Source organism: Mastigoproctus giganteus, chromosome 1 (assembly GCF_048544385.1).
Source record: "Mastigoproctus giganteus isolate SK-2022 chromosome 1, ASM4854438v1, whole genome shotgun sequence".
Taxonomy (NCBI): Eukaryota; Metazoa; Arthropoda; class Arachnida; order Uropygi; family Thelyphonidae; genus Mastigoproctus; species Mastigoproctus giganteus.
In genome coordinates this window covers 132,570,405-132,591,073 of record NC_143575.1, presented here as the reverse complement: position 1 = coordinate 132,591,073, position 20,669 = coordinate 132,570,405, and the positions used below count along the sequence as shown (strand labels likewise).

Below are 20,669 nucleotides of genomic sequence, written 5' to 3'. Positions count from 1 at the left end.
TTTAGGTTAGGTTATGCTCATTCTCTCCCTTTCCCCTCTCTCAATGCTCTGAGATATAGCAGGCATACTAGTACTTGCCAAAGGACAGTCAACATGGAAAGAGGTTACAGCAACAAAGAATATGCGGACATGCACTTCACATATGTTAAAGCCAACGGCAGTACACTCGAGGCTGCACATTTGTACCAAGAAGCATTTCCCCGCCAAAGGCAGCCCAACAGGCGCACATTCATGAGGGTACATCAACGCCTTAGAGAACATGGGCACTTTGTACATGGAGTACGAGCAGGTAGACACAGAAGCAAAACACCTGATGTTGAGGAAATTATGTTAGAAAGAACGGAACAAAATCCAAGAATTTCGACAAGGAGGGTTGTTCTGCAAGAGCGTGTACTGAGTCATAGCAGTGTGTGGCGAATTTTACATCGCCAATTACTGTACCCCTACCATATTCAGCGTGTACAAGGTTTCAGCAATACAACTACCCTCCCAGAGTGCTCCCATAGTCATTGGTGGATCTTAACAGAAAATCTGCATTATCTTGAAAACAGCATAATGCAGCCCAATTTGCATTTGCAGCCCAATGATGTTCACTGGGACTTTTTTGCTTATTTTAGTTTGTACTTTTCACCTTTAAATTATTGACCATCATTTTTGAAACACCCTGTATATAATGGGGGATTTTAACTTTCTAGATTTTGATTGTAACTTATATGTTAGTTACTCTTAACAATAGCAAAGCTTTTGTGGATTTATTAGATGACTTTTTTCTACACCAGCAAGAGAGATGCAAGATAGGCAACAAAAGAATGAAATACTGTTAAGCTGATTATCAGCAGTGACTCTTCTTGCATTAATAATCTGCACATAAAAGACCCACAAGGTGGCAATGGTCACAGTGTATTCATACAGAATGTACTTAAAGATGTAACTACTGTCAAAGACGATGAGAAGGGTTTTTACTTTTGAAAGGGTGACTACAGTGGTCTCAAATGATCAGAGAGAGAATTATAACATGCAGGCAAATCTTCAAATAGGCCTCTGGGGTTGGGAATATTCATATTCATAATAACTGCACAATCATACACCAACCATTATTAAAAATATAGTGTTATGTTATATTAAAATAATGATGTAGATAAATTAAATAAATAGAACGATATACTGCCCATGCTCCTGTAGAAACACGTGCTGAGAACCGTGAGCCTGCTGATATTTAAGGATGTGCCACACGATAAACCTCACTGTTGAAAAAGGAGGCGGATGCCTCTGAAAGCTACGGTGTTTTAGCACTTTTATCATCTTGTGTTTTTTCTACATTGTTTTATTGTAAATAATTATTTTGCAGTTTAAAATTTCATATTTTATTGTACAAACAGTTACCTTTTTATCAGTTTTATCTGTGGAATTATATCATTCTATTTATTTCATTTATCTACATCATTATTTTAATATAACATAACACTATTTATATTTTTAATAATGGTTGGTGTATGATTGTGCAGTTATTATGAACAGGCAGGCAGCTTGGACTTACAATTTGGACTTTAGTGCTTTGAGGGGAGCTGCAGGATGAAAATAATTGTTCAAAAGGACAGTACTAAATAAAATAAAAATAATAAATATATAGTATGATAATTTTTAAATCCTATCCCCCACAAATCATCTTTATTGGCAATACTGGATTCCTCCTTGTGTGGAGTCTTCAATCATGTAAAGAACCAATGGTTCAGATTTGTTATATTGTATAGATTTAACAGTTCTAATATGATGTTATTAATGATGGCATTACTTTGGTTAGAATCAAGTTCACGCTCAAGATAAGTAAATCTATTGGGTTTATGAGAGAAATGAGAGTCTAATCATAGTCCAGTGAGTACCAATTTCCCATGGGAGGGGAGGACTAAAGTAAAGAAAGCCAACACGAGAACGATGAGAAACGGCAGATAACTTACGAGGAAAATTAGTTTCCCACCGGACTCTAGCGCTGCTCGCTCGGTAAACAGACAGTAGGTGTTATCGGTCTGGAGCCAAAACTGAGAAGGATATATTGATTAAGAGGGTAGGTGTGGCAAACAATGAAATGATTGGTGGTGGGTGCAACAGACGACAAGCTACTGTGTAGTCATTGGTTGGCATTATGATGTGTATTTATGAGTAAAGAACAATGCATAATAGTTTTATAACGAACGGTAAACAGGTAATAGTAGCGATGAATCTTATTATTTTTTTTTTTTTTTTTTTTTGGTAGTTGTTGGCACATAGGCTTCTGTGGCCATAATGCACCTCCCAAGGTTTTTGTAGTACTTTGATCCAAGCCCTAGGCGGGAATCGAACCCGCGACCCTTGGGTTGCCAGGCAGGCACTTTACCCTCCCGGCTAGCCCAGTCAGCTGATGAATCTTATAAAGATGGAAGAAATTTGTAAGGAAAATAAAACGTTGGTTCATCTTTTGATGAAAACTAAATTCATCAGAGACAATTCTGATGAAACAACTGCTGACACATCAAATACATTGTTCTGTTCATTTTTATGTGCTTCATTATGCTTTTTTCTCATTATTAAAAGCAGATTTTTGGAGTTCATGAGTGTTTTTACTATATTGTTGATTTCTGTTTGGTTACGTAAAAAAGGAAAAGGTTTCTTTATTTTTCGTTATATTTCATAAACCTTAAATTTTAGTTTAGGAAATAATAGGAAAAGAAAGAAAGAAAGATTCTTTATATATATATATATATATATACAGGGTGTCTCAAAAATATTGGTACAAACATTTAGGGGAGGTAGGTAACATCTAAAGGAATGTGAATCGCATAGGAACCCATAACAAGAAACATCACGGGAAAGTAGTAGCAGAGGCACAAGAAGCAGAAATGACACAAGACAGTAATTAGTGGCAACCATTTATTTGACATTTGACATAATATTAACAATGGAGTACGAGATGGATGCATTTCATGATGTTACAACAGATGCTCAAAGGTTCCACCATGAGACGCAATGCATGCGTGACACGACGCAGCATGGATTTTTGGACACTGTCGAACACACCTGGAGTTTCTTTGACAGTAGCAGCAGTTCAGATGAGTCTCGCCACGAGATCCATTTCTGTCTCCACAGGCGATTCATACACGATAGATTTGAGGGCTCCCCACAGAAAGAAATCAAGGCTCAATAAATCAGGTGAGCGTGGGGGCCAGGCAACGGGTCCACCATGGTCAATCCATCGAAGCCCAAAATGCCTGTTCAAATGGTCACAAACACACCTTCCATAATGGGCAGGCACCCCATCATGTTGAAACCAAATGTTGCATCTCACATTTGCTGGAACATCGTCAAGTAACCCTGGTAGAACTTGTTCAAGAAAGATATGATATTTAGCCGAGTTCATGTGGGATGGTAACAGGTATGGGCCGACTAAGCAGTCACCGACCATACCTGCCCACACATTTATTGCGAAGCGATGTTGTGCCTCATGGGGGTGCGCACCATGTGGGCCCTCTGCTAATCAATACACTAGGTGCATGTCTGCCAGCTCACAGTTCGTATATCGATGCATGCTCTTTGTGCGGCAACCACTGCTTGAATGAGTAAACCAGAAATTTTCCCTCTCCTGAACTGATGAACAGCGCCGTATACCCACTTACAGTGACATTTCCGATTATGGGTTCTAATGCGATTCACATTCCTTTAGATGTTACCTACCTCCCCTAAACGTTTGTACCAATATTTTTGAGACACCCAGTATATATATATATATATGGTGAATAGCTATTGAGGTGTTGATTGACGTTATGATACATGTATATCTGCATGAGTGTCTTTAAAAATAAAAGTACAGTAAAAAAAATTAATATTTTGTTAATAAACAATTTATGTGCTAGTCCACCCATGATTCTAAAGAAAAAAAGGTTAGGTTACCCCCTCCATTTATGGAGTGGTTCAAGCTCCCATGGGATTCAAGTGGAGGTAACCTGACCTTTTTTGACCATTATGGAAAGCGTTCATTAGGGCAAGTTACCATTAGTGCTTTTGAGTGCTATTAAAGTGATACTAAACCAATGTTATCGTGTGTTTTGTTTGCGCACCAATCAGCACATGCCATGCCTATCAGTCAATCAGTATATCGTTCTTGACTTTGCTCCAAACCGATAACACCTACCGTCTGTTTACCAGGCAAGCAGTGCCAGAGTGCAGTATCAGGAAACAAATTTTCTACATAAGTTATCTGACATTTCTTGTCATTCTCATGTTGGCTTTCTTTACCTTCACCGAGGGGAGTACTCCAGAGAAAATTCTGATGAAACAACTGGTGACACATCAAATACATTAGCTGCATGGTTAGAAGAAATGAATTTATATATCATTCCTATTGTTTCTACTAAAAAAAAGATAATTAACCTTCAGAGCAATGTTATCCCAAGTATAAAAAATTAAGCACAGATTATAATTCTGTGGCACAAAATTACATCTACTTTTCATTTCTCCCACCTACAGTTTAATTGTGGTTTCACTACATTTCAAAATAATGAGCATTTTTCTATTTTCTGCAATGGAGAAAAAAACACAAACCGATTACGTTATGCCATTTAATTATTTAAGAACAGTATCTGCTTTAACAATTACCTTTTTTGTTGCAAGCTCTTTAACTGACAAAACAATTTGCTCATTTAAAATTGAATTAGCAGTGATCTGATCTAAAATAAATATTACTCTGCACATGTAAACAATTTGTATATAAAATGAATTAAGTTGAAAAGCACTATTAGACCATGTGTTAATGTTTTTTTTTTTTTTATTGAAATATATACAAGGTGAATGTACAGAAATTACATAAGAATATTAATAATTAAAATCTATAAGTTGATGTTCCATAAACTGGTTACATCCCATGTTCACCAGGCCTGACGACAACATTCAACAGAATATGGAATTCTCACCTTATGTTTTAAGTGCTAAACAACATTTATTCAAATTAATTTTAATAATGTATACTCAACATAATTCAGTCATAATGAATAACCATGTAACATTCCTCTTTCAAGAAAAAAGTTCAGATAAAATTTTCAACAAGAAACTAAACCTTACTTATAATATGTACTCCTCTATTAATAGAAGAAAATATAAACTTGCTTCTGATGTTTTATCTACCATTATTTTCATGTTTTATGCTACTTGATGTCAAAGGGTTAACTGTTGATAACCCTGCTCAGGTTGTTGACAAACTGAATCGACAATCTGCATCTACATTCATACATGAGGAATTCTTTTGAGGATGGGATGCAAGTAGTTTATCAAACTCTACAGTGGTGACTACAGTAGTCTCAGACAGTTTTTAAATTCTATGCAGTGGGATCAACTGATGATGTTACCAACAGTGAATTCTAAATGGGAAGCCTTCAGGGACTTAATCTTGGAGGCTACTAGGCTTTTCATACAAGCCAAGAAATACTGTTCAAGTTTCAGGCCTAAATGGATGTCAGATAAATTAATGAGGCTTGTGGCAGAGAAGAAAAATGCATGGGAGGCATATAAATTATCAGGTGACACAGAAGCCTATGGCAGATACAAGCTAGTCTTGTATCTAGTCACGTCACAAAGGAGATTAGGCAAGAAAGGGCAGATTACGAGAAATCTTTGGCAAAGGATGCAAAGAAAAACAGCAAAGAGTTCTTTACTTATGTAAATTCTAGAAGGAAGGGTATGAATCAGATTGGTCCACTTAACATAAATGGTTCAACTATTGATGATCCTGCTCAAGAAGCTGATACACTGAATGAGTATTTTGCATCTACATTCATACAAGGAGTTATTCAAGGAGGGAAATGCCAGAAGTTTATCAAACTAACAGGGAGTTAAGTGATTTTGTAATAACTGAGAGCAAAGTGGAGGATAAATTGTTGAAGTTAAAAGGCACCTGGGGTGGATGGAATCTATCCAATTATATTGAAGGAGGCAGCAAGAAGTTAGAAAACCCTTAGCCATAATTATGAGAGCATCCTTAGATCCAGGGATGGTCCCCGTGGACTGGAGATGTGCAAATGTATCCCCAATTCACAAAGGAGGTTCAAAGGTTGACACAAATAATTATAGACCTGTTAGTTTAACTTATGTTCCGGGGAAAATAATGGAGTCACTGGTTTTGATTTTGATCTGCATACTCAGTGCATTTCTGGCTTTGGAAACTGTTTGCTCTATTTGGCCCTGAAATGGAAAACAAAAAGAAGGAGGATGATAAAAACAAAAAGAAGAAAAATAGAAGGTTACTTTTCTCCTTATCTAGTAAAGTGACTTCTTTACCAAGGTTTATTTATTTATGTATTATTGAAACACAAAGAAAGGATTTTATTTCTTCAAGAAACAGCACAAATTCACTGACAGAGACACCTGATCACGAAATCACTTAGCACTTGGGCTTGGATCTGTTGAATGGGTCAGCAGAGATAAGCAACAAGAGTAGTTGGAAGCACAAAAGAGGGTATTCTTACCAAGAAATATTTAAGTTCTGAAAATTGCATTTTGTGTAAACTAGGCATGTGCAAGGATATCTATTGAAGTATTTAAGACTTCAAAAAGAACTGAGTAAACTAAATGCTGATGGCATCTTTATCATTCATAGGCAGCATACACACGGGCAGCATAAATTTAAATTGAAAAAGGTTGGTTGCAAAATTGATGTGTGAAAATTCACCTTCAGCCAGGGATTGAGTTTTTGGAATCAAATTCCACCAGTTGGACAGATTAGAAGGGATAGGCAAATGAAGCTGATGTTGTATAACCTTGCTTCCTAACATCGATTTGCTAATACTAAAACTCCTTTGCAACTGGTGGAATAAAAAAAAAAAAAAATCAATAATAATTTTAGATACTGATTTTGGATGATGATTTTGATAATGATTTTAGATGTCCTTTAAAATAATATAATCAAAATCATCATCCAAAATCATTATCAAAAATTATTATTGATTTTTTTTTTTTTTTTTTTTACAATAAAGTAGACAGCAGGGATCCTGCTGTCTGTTTTATTAGTCTGTTGTGCTTCTTCCATTCAACTTTGTATCTTATGACTGAAATGAAGTGAAAAGTCATCCAGGTGATGTTCTACTAACTTAGCAGGACCAATGGAGCTTCATCCAAATACAATTCTAACACATGACACAACAAAAATATTGTTTAGCATTCATGGTTACTACTAAGAATACAAATCCCAAAAGAGAGTCTCTATGAATGTAGTAACCATATTTTACTTTGGGATTTGTTTCCTAAGTAATATTAACAGCAGCATTGACAGCATGGCCAAATGTGCCATGTCCACAATATCTACTATGCTGGTTTTTGAATCCATAAAAAAGAAAATAAGAAAAAAAAATTGAAGTCTTCGGTTTACAACATCCCCATGTAATCCTTTTAAAAAATTATTGTGTATGGATAAAATTTGTGATTTTGTACTATTCATTGGTAAATCTCTTTGAAAGTCAAATTTTAGATGAAATCTTTCTTGACTGAAAAGCCATTGTGGTTTTATTGCATCTTGGAAAAGACAACATGCTATTTTCAGTGCCAGATTATGTTCCTAGCAACCTACTCTTGAATCATTCATAATATTACCAGTCACCTCAAATACTGAAAATATCTGTCTGACATTATGCTGTTTAGGTGGTCATTACGGTTTATCAGGATGAGATACTGCCAAGTTGCCACTACTGATATCACCACATAATCTCTCTATACTGAATGGGCCACTTGTTTATCTTCACATAAATTTCACACGTAATTTGGTTAAACAAAATTAAATTTGTCATTGAGAGAATTTTTTTTTTTAACAGACTGCATAAATGCTTTCAAAGTCATTTTAGTTTGAATGAATTAGTGTAGATGTGTCATGATCAAAAATTTAAAGGTTGATACTTATCCAGTAGCAACACTTTTATGTCAGTATAAATCACTCAAAGTTCTGCAGGTGTATATTTCAATGCAGTAGTTGAAATCGAATAAAATCCATATGCTTTACTGCATTTGATTTTATCACAGGAGAACTTAGGCTGAGTATTTGATCTTAAGGCTCGTGCTTAAGAGGCAACTACCATAATCCACAGTTCTGCCTAAAATTGCTAATATCTTTTTAAAATATAGAGCATTACCGGAAGAGGCAAATCCAGTATACATTTAAAAACATGGGACACCACTAGAGCAATTGTTTCAAAACTTACTTGTTTATCAGCTGGTGGGCAGTCTCTATTAGCAAACATTTGCCAAAATGTAAATAATTTATTTTGTCTAATGAAGCATTTCCCAACCTATATGGGTTGCAAGCCACACTTGGGTTGCCAGCATATTTGAAATGAGTTGTGTGGAATTCTACAAAAAATAAAAGTAATAAATAATAACAACAAATGAAATAATTAAAAACACTATGTGATAAAAGAAAGAGTCATGTGAGTGACAAAAGTTAAAAAAATTTTTTCTGTTAATATTTTAGGATGTCAGTATTTCTGTACTACTATAGGACAGCTGGGAATCACTGGTCTAATAGCAGTCCTACCAGTTGTCAAATTTTTAAATGTATACAGTAGATTTGCCTTTTCTGGGTGTGCTACAAATTTTAAAATAATCAGCAACTTCAACATAACTGTGGATTATAGTATTTGTCTTTAATTTGAATATAAGCTGAAACTTCAAGGTTGGATATTTGATGCTTGGTATTCATTGGGAGCAGAGGTCTCCCTAAGACTGAAATTGAACACAAATTGCATAAATTTTATTTATCCCAAAGTTCTTTTAATTACGATTTACATGAACCTGTGGAAATATTCTAAAGACATAGGAGGTGTGATCAAATAGTTCAGGGACTGAACTAATATTCAAAAATGATGAAGTTGCAGGCTATTTAGATGTATCTCTTCAAAGTAGTCTCTTTGACACTGTATCCACTGATATCAATGCTTCACAACTTGAGGAAGCATTCCCAATAGGCTTCTTTTAGAATTTCTAATAGTTCCTGTGTCATATTCAGAATAATTTCTTTGGTCATTGTAAATCTGTCATTGTAGAGCTTGGGAAACAAAAAAATCACAGGATTAAATCCTATGATTATGGTAGATGGATGACAACAGAGTCATATGGAGTGCTTTACAAGAAATTCTTGAATGGAAAGTGCCATGTGAGCAGGATTGTTTTCATGATGAAAGTGCCAATTCTGCAAAGTTCACTTTCCTAGCCATTTTCTCTAAATGACATTGTGCAATCACTGTAGAACAATTTTTTAGTATTCTTGATTCGATATTCAACAATATTGAACAAATTCATAATAAACAATGCCCAGTGCAAAGGTTTCCAACGTGTAGGGTGCACCACCCTGGAGACACACTTGATTTGGGGGGGGGGATGTTACTTTCATGGAGCACTTTTTTAATGAAATATGGATAAATCATTCCACTAATCTAGGAATGAAGCATTTTTTAAATTTATTTCTATTATTCTTATTTTATTTCTTTGAGATTAAATGTATTGAACTAAATATTATAAATGAATTGCTTTTTTGCACCATATGCCTCTGCTAATGCTAATTGAACTATATTTATACAATTTATAGAAGTATGTATTTTCATAGCTAAATTTTAGGTAAAATCTGTTTATTTGCACTTGTTCTGGAATTCAGGTGGCATGAAATTTATGAAAACTTTAAGTGGGCTCAAGATATAAAAGTTTGGGAACCTTTGGCCTAGTGAGTCAAAAAATATGATAAGCATGATCTTCATTTTGAATTAAGATTGTCTTGTTTTTTGGCCTCTGGAGAAGACAACAGAGTCTTCTATTGATAGAACTGGACCTTTGTTTCTGAGTCAAACAGAAATAAAACCAAATACTCATGATGCATCGCCAATAATGGTAAAAGAAACAAAGTAGGCATTAGCAACATGTTGACAAAGATCCTGGGATGAGAACTTGCTGTTCTGCATGATCATCAGTGAGCATGACAAGCATTTGGCTGAAATCACATTCCCATATCCTGTGTTAAAATTGATTCAACATGTCCCACAAGAAACACGAATTTCACGAGCAACTTCATAGATAGTTAAAAACTGATCACTCCTGATCAGAACAAGATCAAGTGAATAATTGGCTTTTGAAGTTAGAGGGCAACCAGAGTGAGAATTATCTTCAACGGACAAGTTGCCCTCATTAAATTATGCAAACATTGAAAAGGTCTTCAAATGACATGTAGCATCTTCTCCAAAGCTGTTCTTAAAAATTCATGGGTTTCCATTTCCATTGTACTTTTCCCTAATTTGAAACAAAATTTTATGCAAATTTGCTGCTCTGTAAAATCACTCATTTAAAATGTGACGAAATACTAAACACCTTTGACTCATGTGTTAATTCAGATTGACCAAGATAAACAGATGATTTGCGCCTTACTATGTCCAGATGACTCACAGAAGTTGCACCTGTATACTAAGAATCATATGATATATTTTAAACATTATATATCATATAATATATATGATATGTAATGTTCAAGGCTTTAAATTTTCTATAATAATACAGTGCTTGTTACAGTACCTGTAACAAGTATGATATATTAATATGATTATATTATGTAATTTTAAACTCTTCTGAAATAAATCCTATACTAATTGCCATTTATCAAATCTATAAACCAATGCCAAATATAAAAATTCACAGGTAATTTTCTTTCCTTTATTTAAAATAAAATAATTGTTCCAAATAAGTTCTTGTACCTGAAAAACAGTCTAAACTTCATGCACTATTAAAATAATGGCATCATAGTAACTGCCAGCAGAAAAATAAATATTTTTATTTTCAGCCAAATGACAGTTGCTGGTTTTAAAATGGAAGAATAATAATTATTACATGAATGAGAATATAAATTAGTATCCTTGCTTCCACATTTATAATCACATTTACTGATTGTATAATTATCTTAATTATGTGATTAGTTAGAATTAAAAAAAATTAAGATTAGTTGAGATTAAGATAAAAATTAAGACATGTTGCAGCCATGCACAGAAATTTCGAAGTACACAAAGAATTTAGTAATAAAAATTAAAGTTACTTGCAGTTAGTTAACTATACAAATAACTCACACTGACTATTTACATGAATTAATAAAATGGGTAGTGGAAAGATGTATGCATTTTGAACATACCTGAAGGAATGTTGAAATACACATACATACACACACATATATATATACACCCAAAGACACATACACATACAGGAAGAGCAATTAGCAGTTTGCAGGAAAGGCACTGAAATGAGTAAAACACTGACAGAAAGAAAAGAATGGATAGCCTACACCTAAGTGATACCTGGCCTTTCTCATCATAGTAAGTGACACTAGCGGCATTAGAGATGGCAGTGCCGGTGGCTGCAGTTGCCATGGCAGCAGAGTGCATCATGGGTACTGGGACAGGAGGTGTGGGTAGGGTTATGGTTGGTGCAGTGAAGGAGGCCACCACATGCAGTTAATGGACAGCAGCACAGGGAAATGCGTGAGAAGCATAGAAAAAAGTCGTGGCAACACGGTGCAGGAGCAGCCAGTAGAAGAAAGCCATGTAAAAAAAGAATGGTTCTCAGTTATCTAACAGAAGTGATGCATATCAGATAGATGTATGTATGTATGTAAGTAAGTCCACTTGGGAGCACTGTTAGTTAAACTTAAAGACTATTAGGTGATTTTTAATAGTCATTAAGGTCCATAAGGTACTCCTTGAAATAATTTAAAATTCTTTTTTAAGCTATTAAAAAAAGTTTTTCATCATCTTTAAAAATTCCGAACTAATTCAAGAAAATACTGGAATGTAAAATTATTAGGCTCTCTGAATAAGCTGACATTTAGAAAGCAATAAAGTAAATTATAATTATTGTAAACTGTTATTACATATAAGGTCACCAGATCTATAGTTGTAAACAGTACACATTCATGCAAAAATTTTACTTCAATTTTTTTAGGAAGGTAAAATATCTATATAGGAAATAGTCTTAGGAAATAGCTTGGCTACTATGCAAGAAAGAATGATATTCTTTCATAAGTAGTAAAAAAGTAAAATTAAAACATTTTATTCCATTACTCAAATTGTATAGTTTCCATATATCTATTGAAACATAGATAAAATAATTTCATTATGACCAAATACTGTAATGGAATTCAAATGAAGTAAGCTCTTGCTACAAAAAAAAATAAACAAAATAAAATAAAAATAAAAAAATAAGATTTTCTCAGTCCTCATCTGGAACACTTTATTCCGGATGTACTTACAAGTGACAGGCACAAAAGGCTGCTGTACTTGCATGGCCAAAGCCTGCTGGTAAGCTGTTGTACTTGGTTGGTAAACTGGAACTCCACTTTTATCTATAGCTGGACGTTTTGTATATGGCACCATGCCAGGAAAAGCCTAGAGAGGAATCCGTAGAATAAAATATTTTAAATAATTTAGAAGAGTGCAAAACTTTTCAGGTGTTCAAATGTTAAATTACTAAACTATCTGAAATCAATGTAATTTCTAAAATTAGTTTTAAGTGATATTTATAACTTCATATTTATATATAAGATATATTTATTATACTGCATATTTATTAAAAGTTCTCTCTGCAAAGTGATAACTTTACAGAGAGTGCAAATTAAAACAGCTGAAAATTGCTAAAATTTAATGAAACTGCTAAAAATTTATAAGATTTAAAGATCATTTTATTTTTCTGTTGTTCACACCAATTTAAATTTTCATTCAATATTTTTTGTATAAAAAATATTTATTTCTTACTTTGAAATTATCATAAATATCTAAAAATCCTATGTGAAATCATTTCTTTTTTAGGATATATCAAAACTATGTTTTGGAAATTTTAATAATCACAGTGTTATTAGTTAGTGAAAACTTATCTAACATGTGCAACAACAAATTAAATGTCTGAGTTAATTTATTAATTATGTTTTTTTTTTTTGCTACTTTTAAAATATTTAAGAATAATAAATTAAAAATAATTACTTTTTCTAATGTGATACATTATTCCTGTAGAAAACTTAACAAATGGCAAAATAACAGCATGAAAAAAAATTGAAAAAAAAAAACCTATATAATAAAAAAAAATCTCTTGCACTCTCTGGTAATTATTTTTTGTTTCCTTTTGAAGAAATGAAGAATAATTAATTTAAAAAGAAAGATTTTTTATATAGTTTTGTGAATATCTGATATCTAAATATTTATAAAAAAATCAAATAATTTAATGAAAATTTTTTTCCATTAAATTATTTGATCCAAAAAAGAAATTTTTTCCACATTTTTTAACAAGTGGAGTAATCATTTTAATCAGAGAAAAAAAAATTACTAGAAGAAAAGTGCTAAATTTTTCATAAAATGTACAATAAAACCAATTATATTTGAAAGCAAATTAACAAACTTAAGAAATTCAGCATATTATCATGTCTGTTTTTCTAATATATAACATGGATTACTATTATTATGCAAAATGTCATATCAATTCTGCAACAAAGGATTCAAAATTGTGAAATATTAACTCTCAATACCTTGACATATAGACAAATAATAAAAATTCACTGTAGCTTTGGTAGACATTTAAAAATTAAACTTTTTTCCCCCTTTCACTGGAAAACAAAATAATATTAAACTTATTGATGTATATAATTTATTAAAAGCTGATTACAGAAATAAAGAAAACATTCAAATAATACTGCTAAGTTACAGATTATTTGAACTTCGCAGATAAAATCTCAAATTCATTATAATCACAACTAAAATAATCTCAACTTCTACACACACAACCACTGAATATAAATTTGCATTTTAGACTTGTAAATGAAATTTTAATTATTAGAGTAACAAAACTGCTACCTGAAATTTTGAGAAAAATTACAAAGCTCACACATATTGCATTTTTTTCCTTTTAAAGTAAAATTAAATAAATCATTACAAAAGTTATTTTATATTCTTACTTGTTCTGTATTTTAAGATAAATATAATTGCTACAACTGGTACTTTTCATATATCATTTTTATAGCAAGTAAAAAAAAAACAAAACAAATGACAATTAAAATCAACAGTTTAACTCAAACTGACTACAACTTTTAAGCAAAGTTTGCAAGCATTCTCTGAAACCAAACTCCACCAGTGAGAAGTGCAAGAGACTGATCAGTTAACTACAACAGAAAAGCACAGTACAACATCATGGCCTTGGAAGGTTTGGGATGAATTTAATTAATTACAATACCCATCCTGTCATAATTAATGAATTATGTATACCTTAAGATTGGGACTTTGGGCCATATATACACCTATCAGAAAAGACATGTAAAATGACTTTTACATGCATTTAAAAATATGTAACCCTTTTATTTAACCCTTTATATATATATATATATATATATATATTCAAACATGTATATTTACACACACACACACACACACACACACACACACACACACACACACATATATATATATATATATATATAACAATGACTGATTCCTGGCAGGAGTCGTTTGTTATAGGAAGTTAAATAATTCTGATAGGACAGGTGGGGGAGGATCCCAGTCAAAAATGTGCCAAAACTGATGTAATGTACAACAAGAAATATATAGAAGAATGTATTTTTCTGAGCAATATAATATGCTTGAAAGCTAATTCCTCTTATATACTCAGTATTATAAGAAACTGTGACATATATATATAATATGTGTGCATTAATGTAAAAGCCTGAAATCCAGAAAATTATAGGATTTACTGGTTTAACTTGGTAAAAGTCCAAAATTTTCAATTTTTTTTCAGGCTTTTACTGCTCTCATACAATAAATCTTGGGTCATATTCACAAAAGTCCAAAATACCAAAATATTTAATTTTAATTCAGACTTTTATGGTAAATCCTAACATTCAACAGTTTGCATTAGTAAAAGCATTTGATAGCATTTAATAACCACATTTACAAAATGTGGGTGCTTTGAAATTTAGGTGTTCTTAATATAGCGAATATTTTACCAAGTCAACTTTGTAGGTATATCAGATATATCTCCCCCTACCATTCCCTTGTTTAAAAATTGAAAAAATTAACGAGAAATGAAATTATCATTAACAATGACATAGGGAGGATATATTTCCCATTCCTGAAAGATTATTGATAATGCAAAAAAGGGAAGCAATGATAATTTTCTGCTTCATTCACTTTTCCAATTTTTAAAGAAGGGCATTGTTGGGAGAAGGAGGAAAATATATCATATTCCTGCATGGTCATCTGTATTAATTGAATATATTCTGAATATAGTGATATTTTGATATTTTTGGCTTGATATTTTTAATTCTTATCAACATGAACTGGTTCTATGGTTTACTGGATTTCAGGCTTTTACTATAACATTACACACATGTGCTAAAGGAAATATAAACTGGAGCAACATGAAAGATTAATCCAATTCTGACATTTTGATAATGTTATGATGGGATTTGAAAATTTAATAATTTATTCCTAAAGGAATAAATTATAATTAAATAAAATTAAATATAATAAAATTTAGTTTAATTGAAAATTTAATAATTTATCCTTATTGGAATAAATTAATACATTTTAAATGACTACATTTAGTTTTATTTGAAATATAAATGAAAAAATATCAGTTTCAAAAATAGGTCTATAGACTGTCTGTACTGTATACACAGAAATATGCAATGCAGTGTGAGCATTATTCCTCAAACTATTTCTATACTGATGTAATGTACAGCAAAACAATGTACGTTGTTTGGTACTATTTCAATAAATATATTTATTGAAATAGTACCAAGCTTCTCTACTTTATTAATGAAAATATTTGCATTGTTCAAATTAATAGAGTGTGAATACCACGTGCTTGAATACCAAGTGCTGTTTCTGGTGCATTCATTCAAAGCAGCGTTGGATGTCATCTTATTATTATTATTAGCCATATAGTGCAAGGAAGCCTGAGGCTTATGCTGCACCAGCCAAAAAAAAAAAAAAATTCTGAGTTACCATGAGAGAGAGAGAGAGAGAGAGAGAGAGAGAGAGAGAGAGAGAGAGAGAGAGAGAGAGAGAGAGAGAGAGAGAGAGAGTCAGAAATAGAAGGGAATCACCAAGAAAAAGAAGAATGATAATATCCAGCTCAGGACCCTGGGTGTGCCAAGCCCATACTCACCAGATTGAGTCCCTGGAGAAATATGATATATCATGCCAGGGCTGCTCAACTTGAGCTCTCAACTGAAAGTCCAAGTATCAAATTTCAGGTCAGATGCCTTCCAATCATGTTCTAATGTGTTCAATTGCAGACAGATCTGATGATCTCATAGGCATGGGAGGACAATCACATTTTGAACAGCCAATCTGGTAGCAGTAGTATTTGGACTTACATTATTTTGTTGGAACACTGAATTATTCATATTCACCAAAAATGGGATGACCACTAGGTTTATAACACTTTCAACATAATAATGGGCTGTCATACAATCCTCAACAAACACTAGATTTGTTTTTATGTTATATACTGGCTCTTTCCAACCAGACGTTTGTGTTTGCAATGTGTGTCTTTTGTCTTTCCCCCTTATACAGTTTGTTCTCTCTCTCTCTCTCTCTCTCTCTCTCTCTCTCTCTCTCTCTCTCTCTCTCTCTCTCTCCGTGACAGTGAGTAGGAGTGAGAGGCAAACAGTTCATTGGGACTCGATATGGCAGTCCACAAGACCATCTCCCACACACAGTTTGTAATTGTTTGCTTCCAGCAAACAATTGCAAACTGTGTGTGTGGGGGGGGGGGTGATCTTGTGTGAAAAGTAACTGACCTGCTTACCAAAGATATCTGTCAGATATACTGGTCCTGACTTTCACCAGTGCTTGGAAGGTCCTGTGCCTGCCTATTCCCATTGTGCACAACATCAGTGAACTGTAGATAACTCTCATTCAACTCATTGAACAATATTACAGAATGACATTCTGCCCTCTCATAGGCTGAATATCTGCACACTTTCAAAGTAAATCAGTTGGACATATAGAACAACTTGCCTTATTCTTGGCATAATTCTAGAATACGAAAAACATTAAAAAAAACAGTAATTTCAACTCTGGAATTTGTTCAAAAATAAATCTGTTATATCTCTTTTAACACTGAATCAAATTCCCTGAAAATTTAATCATTTATTCCTATAATCCCTTTTAACATTATCATTAACTTTGGTCAAACTCTGATTACTCTTTCAAGGTGTTGCAGTTTCCTTTAGTGTACACACATGCACACACACACAGATATAATCCAAGACTGTGTGCATGTGTACATGCATGCATGCATGCGCACACATCTTTATTATTATTTTTTTAATTAGTGAAATGAGCTCAATGTTTAAGCAAGGTCCATAAACCTTTCTTTGGGTGCACTAAAATTTAAATAAAATTAGGATTCTGATAACAGAACCAGTTTCTTCAAACATACAATGGGAGGGAGTTAAAAATTTACTGAGTTATTAGAAGTTGTACCCATGCAGGATAAATACTCAGTTAAAACCACATTAGCTCTCCTAAAGAAAGGTTAAGCTAATCTAGATCACAAGCAACCAAACCATGTTATCATGCATAGAAAATCAGCTACAAGAGGCCTTGGTAATTACTGTCCTACGAGTGTCCAGTGGTATATTTTAACCAACTAAGAACACCCTGCTGTGAAGGACCAAGTTCGTGGCCTTCCAAGTTACATGAGATTGCACTGTACTTCTACAGCACACTCTAAGGAGAGCTACATGCAAAAGCACTAAGGGCCAATACCAGAATGAGATCATCAGCAGGGTCACGAGGGCGCTTCTTGCCGACCAAGGTCTCGACCACGTGCGGCTAATTAGTATGCAGAGCAGTTGGTGGTGATTGGCCAATGATTGGCAGGTGGCAGGGAGTGGGCAGAGGTTGCAGCACATGACACAGCAAGCAGCAAGGCGATGAAAGAAACCAAAATAAAAAGAGCAACAATTACAGGTCAGCTCACCGTGTCTATGCATGCAGTTTAAGAGCCACTTATAGTAATAACTAAGAAAACACTTTACTACAAGGCCATGTCATCTGTGGCAAACCCATAGTCTTGTATTATAATAAATCATATGGTTACTGATCATTTAAGTTAAAATGCAATAATGAAATTTTCCCAGGGATAGGGTAGGGGGGGAAAGAGGGGGGAATATTCTTTATAACTGCATCTTAAGTATTACTGACTACAAAGTTTTAAAAACATTTAAAGCTAATTTAGTAAAATAATAACACTTGGAGCTTTTAACATGAGCTTAATAAGCACTGTGATTATTACTTTTGAATGACATTTTTGTGGCAAAAAAAAAAAAAAAAAAATATTGCTTCAATAAAAAGCAACAAATTTAAACAAATATCTAAAAGAGACCACTGGTGTTGCCACATTCAGGCATGGTCAGTAACAAGTTATGAATAGCAACCCCACATAAGGTTTTATTTATTTATTTAATTTTTTATTATTAGATACCATGCAGTGCACTAGCAAAACCAAGCTGTATATACACACCCACACACCTTACATACATACATACATAAATCTTGGTTATCAATGGCAACAATGCCACTGCAAAAGCAATGTTCACAGCCATCAAGGCACAGCATTTATATTCCAAAATGATTAAAAAACTAACAGTTTATTGAAACTTCACATAATACAAATCAATAAAAAAAATGGCTGAAAGGTTTATAGTATTTCTGACACGTTTGGATGTTTTGCAATGTAGCATTCACTTCAATTTTCTGTAAAAAATAAACCATTGAAATAAAAGAGGAAACAGTATACACACAGCTCTATTAACTTGATGTCAATTTCTTTAACTTGCATACAATATTTTGTTTTCTTTGATAACTAAATATTAGCAAATTATAGATTTATAATTAAAATATTCTAATACCACTGTGATTATTATTTGATAACATATTTACTATTCACTCAAAATTTTTTAAAATAATTTATAACATACCAAAACTCATATCATTACTACATGCAATACTAAAACATTAACACACACACTCTCCCTCTCTGGCATACTGTACAGAGATGTACAGTACACTGAACTATTTCTCTGGAGTCATTAACATGAAAAGGTTTTTTTTTTTTTTTTTTGGTTTGTTTGTTTGCTTTTTTGTAATAAAATATAATCTCACCACTTACATGCTATTTAAAAGTAAAATTAGTGATTAAAATATTGGTTAACATTTAAATATCTACTAAAAAATTACAAAAAACATAATATTCTTATTTATTACAACTTTATACAGAACTGAAAGAATCTTAAATGTTACTCATCTTTCAGAATATTAAAATTTTTTACATTTCTACTTTATATAGGTATGGATATATAGCTATTTAACACTTTTCAGCAGTATTCTTGTTTAATATTTATATCATTAATGATACAGACATTAAAACAAATATCTATAAAGCAAGAATTAATTTTAACATTTATTCATAATTTATACATAATTTATAAACTTTCATTCTTGCAGTATTTCTTAAATAATTTGTATTGAATCCTTAAAAACAGAATTAGCAATGGATACCAAAACCCATGAAATGTCATAATGATATCTGTATAAAATTTGAAAAGAAATTTTTCATTATGAAAAATTTCTCACTACGAAGCTAATTCTATAAAGCTGTATAAATCGCAAATCTGCCCTGACATGGAATATTGTTCCCACATCTGGGGTGGTGCCCCCAAAACCTCTCTCAGGCTTCTTGATTCCATTCAGAAGAGGGCAGTTAGGTTAATTAATGATTCATCTCTAACAGAGTCTCTCCACTCGCTTTCTCATAGATGTACTGTTTCTGTTGCATGCCTCTTCTACAGATACTTCCATGGGCACTGTTCTTCTGAATTGGCTTCTATAATTCCCGCTCTCTCTTTCAAAATAGTCCGAACATGTGCTACCACCAGCCAACATCCATTTACTGTTCAACTTCAAACCCACAGAACCAACTTTTCATCTTCCTCATTTATTCATTCAACTGCTGTTTTCTGGAACAACCTTCCTTCATACGTATTTCCTGAAAATTACAATTTACAGAAGTTCAAGTCCAATGTCAACAAATATCTTCTTTCGTCTTCTCAATCTCCAACCCAGGCACGATACTATAAGTTCTAATACCTCTCGTGTTTGGGGTTCACATAAAAAAAATAATAAATAAAATAATAATAATTATGAAAAAAAAATTAAAACATTCTTTAATGATAAATATATTTTGGGCCTGAGGCAAAATGCTAAATATCCACCCCCATTCCAATTACAGAATGTCTTTATCTGTGTTTTTTGTATGAACTGTTACACCCTTGGGGCAGATTCCCCACAATGCCCTGCCCTTATTCTTCCACTGACTATGGCAGATGTTCATTTCATGTCACAGTTCCAGTAATTTCTACTGCACACTTAAAATTATGTTGTAATTTGTTTCCATACAAGTTGTACACAGTTTTGGGATTCATAGTCTATTTAAAGTGTTGAAAAATATAAACACTTTGAAATCTGGGAAGAGATGTAACTATGCACGGATTATAAAAATAAAACAATTTTCACTATATTTATCTTTGTGAATTTTGAATGAGTAGTTTTGGATGAAGCGCTATGGTTATACAATATTTTTTA

The 20,669-nt window shown here is 32.9% G+C and overlaps 1 protein-coding gene across 6 annotated transcripts in view; it reads right to left on the bottom strand.

Annotated features, from left to right (window-relative positions):
- Positions 1-20,669, bottom strand: part of LOC150091143 (protein muscleblind-like) — a 920,216-nt gene that overhangs the window by 72,519 nt on the left and 827,028 nt on the right. For 4 of the 6 annotated variants that reach the window (XM_090374423.1, XM_090374460.1, XM_090374451.1 and 1 more), the window contains 2 exons: positions 17,793-17,858; positions 12,284-12,419 (listed from right to left, as the gene is read on the bottom strand). In XM_090374423.1, coding sequence (XP_090230549.1) covers positions 12,284-12,419; positions 17,793-17,858 — 202 coding nt within the window. The remainder of the gene's footprint in view (positions 1-12,283; positions 12,420-17,792; positions 17,859-20,669) is intronic. The other 2 variants (XM_090374442.1, XM_090374470.1) reach the window with 1 other exon arrangement.